Below are 2,092 nucleotides of genomic sequence, written 5' to 3'. Positions count from 1 at the left end.
TACACACACACACACAACACACACACACATATATATATATATATATATATATATATATATATATATCCTAAACCCTAAACCCTAAAACCCTAAAAACTCTAATATATATATATATATATATTCTACAAACACACACACACACAACACGCCACTCTCGCATACGGTAGATATTTCCCTCGTCGTCCGTGACATAGGCATATCAGACGGGGTATCCCACACACGCACTGACGGTACATTCTATTCATAGCATATTCCATACATGGCCACACAACACACCAATACAGCACGGAGTAGACGTTTTCCTGGTGTTCCGTGAGGCTGGGGTGTGTGACTGGGATGGTGGGTGCTTTGGAGGTGCGTTTCATGTCTTTGGACAATCGCCCGAAGTGTCGTTGGATTAGGTTCTGCACCATTCGATTACAGTCGTCGTCTTCGTTAACACCGAACGCGAGCTTCAACTGTACCCGCGTGGGTGGTGTGCGGATATTAGGTAGGTAGACATAAGGGGCAGATTTAAGTATAGCAGTAGGATAAGTTTAAAGGGTTTATGTAGGCAGACCCTGTGGTGGTGCTACAGGTATTCAGTAGGTAACTTATGGGTAGTTCCATATAATCCAATCGGACAAGCTCACTGTGTATTGCAACCTACATATAGACCATTCACATCATACGTAGGAACAGGCCAGTGTCCAAATTGACATAAACATAAACGTATACACAGTCTACCCAACCGCCTGAGGTGTGACATAAACGTACATCGAGACGGCGACCAAACAAGACGATAGCCTTGTAGCTTTTGATGGTTGCGGATAAGCTCTCTTTGTCTCGGAGTTCGGTATAGCGCTCAAGCATGGTCTCCAGTCTGGTGGCAAACATCTGCACATACCCTTTCAGCTCTACAGCAGTATAAGAAGGGGGGTTAGGACGTGTACATGTGTGTTCATGCAGTACATGAATGTTTATGGGCATACGTAGCATTAGCAGATGTATGTGTTGTCATTGCATTGCTGGCTCTGGGTATAGGATTTAGGATTTGAGCTAAACCTTAAAATCAGTGTCGATATAGTCCCGGCGGATTCCATGAAATCTCAACTCTCTCAAAGTTCAACGCTTTTGTCTAAATATAACGTCTAAAGCAGAGTGTGTATCTCTGAGATGTGCTGATTTCGTTTCATAATACAGTAACACGCAACACTCAGGAATGTATGTGTTTGCACGGGAACAACAAGAAAACAGTCAGTGAAAATACACACTACACAGTTGTATACAGTCTCCCTTGTTGTGCACGCACTTGTTATATATAAATATATATATATATATATATGTCGTATGGACGTAAAACATACGATAAACTTTAGTTAAATGAATACACACACACACACACACACACATATATATATATATATATATGTATATATATGTATCATGTTCATGTAATACATACTCTGAGCCATGACTGATTCATTCGAGAACAACAATTCACAGTACCTATATATAAGATCATACATTGGTATGCAGCGAACAAAGCTACTCGCCCCTTATCTGTGTAGGCCATTTTCCTGAGGACTCATCCCACTACCATCATCACAGACACTTCGCATCCACAAACACCTACATGCTACATGTACACACATACAGCCAAACTGGTTATTACAGATAAACCCACCTGTTTTGTTCACTTGTAAGTCGATGTTCTGCTGGCACAGTTTGTTGACTGCGTACTGCGCCATGAACAGCAGACGCGACGAATCAGGAAAGGCAATGGCAATAGCTTTCAGTAGCACTATCAGGCACTCACCACGTGACAGTCCCGATGCATGTGCACATCTGGGTGGTAGAAGCGTAGGTGTGAGAAAGGAACACATTGGTGTAGATACGTGTGTATATGAGAAAAGATGTGTATGTATATAAATGTAAGCATATATATATATATATATATATATATACTGCAATAACCTCACACATGTAGAATATACCTCTCAAAGATAGCACATGCCGGTGCCGGGAATGTCTTTGCGCCCGTTTCTATCTGATGGTCCACTAAGGCGTTGACCAGAGTGCTCATATACTCATGGCCCTTCTCTGCATCTCC

General features: G+C 41.9%; 1 protein-coding gene across 1 annotated transcript; it reads right to left on the bottom strand.

Moving 5' to 3' along the window:
- Positions 1 to 276: 276 nt before the first annotated feature.
- On the bottom strand, positions 277 to 2,092 carry SARC_14823 (hypothetical protein; the record flags this gene model as incomplete). Its single annotated transcript, XM_014291044.1, has 4 exons — positions 1,977 to 2,092; positions 1,667 to 1,827; positions 757 to 896; positions 277 to 458 (listed from the first exon to the last, which is right to left on the bottom strand). Coding segments are annotated over exons 1-4 (572 nt in total), but the record flags the coding sequence as incomplete, so codon positions are not given.

The sequence above is a fragment of the Sphaeroforma arctica genome, assembly GCF_001186125.1.
Source record: "Sphaeroforma arctica JP610 unplaced genomic scaffold supercont1.5151, whole genome shotgun sequence".
Lineage (NCBI taxonomy): Eukaryota > Ichthyosporea > Ichthyophonida > Sphaeroforma > Sphaeroforma arctica.
This window is presented reverse-complemented; position numbering and strand designations above follow the sequence as displayed.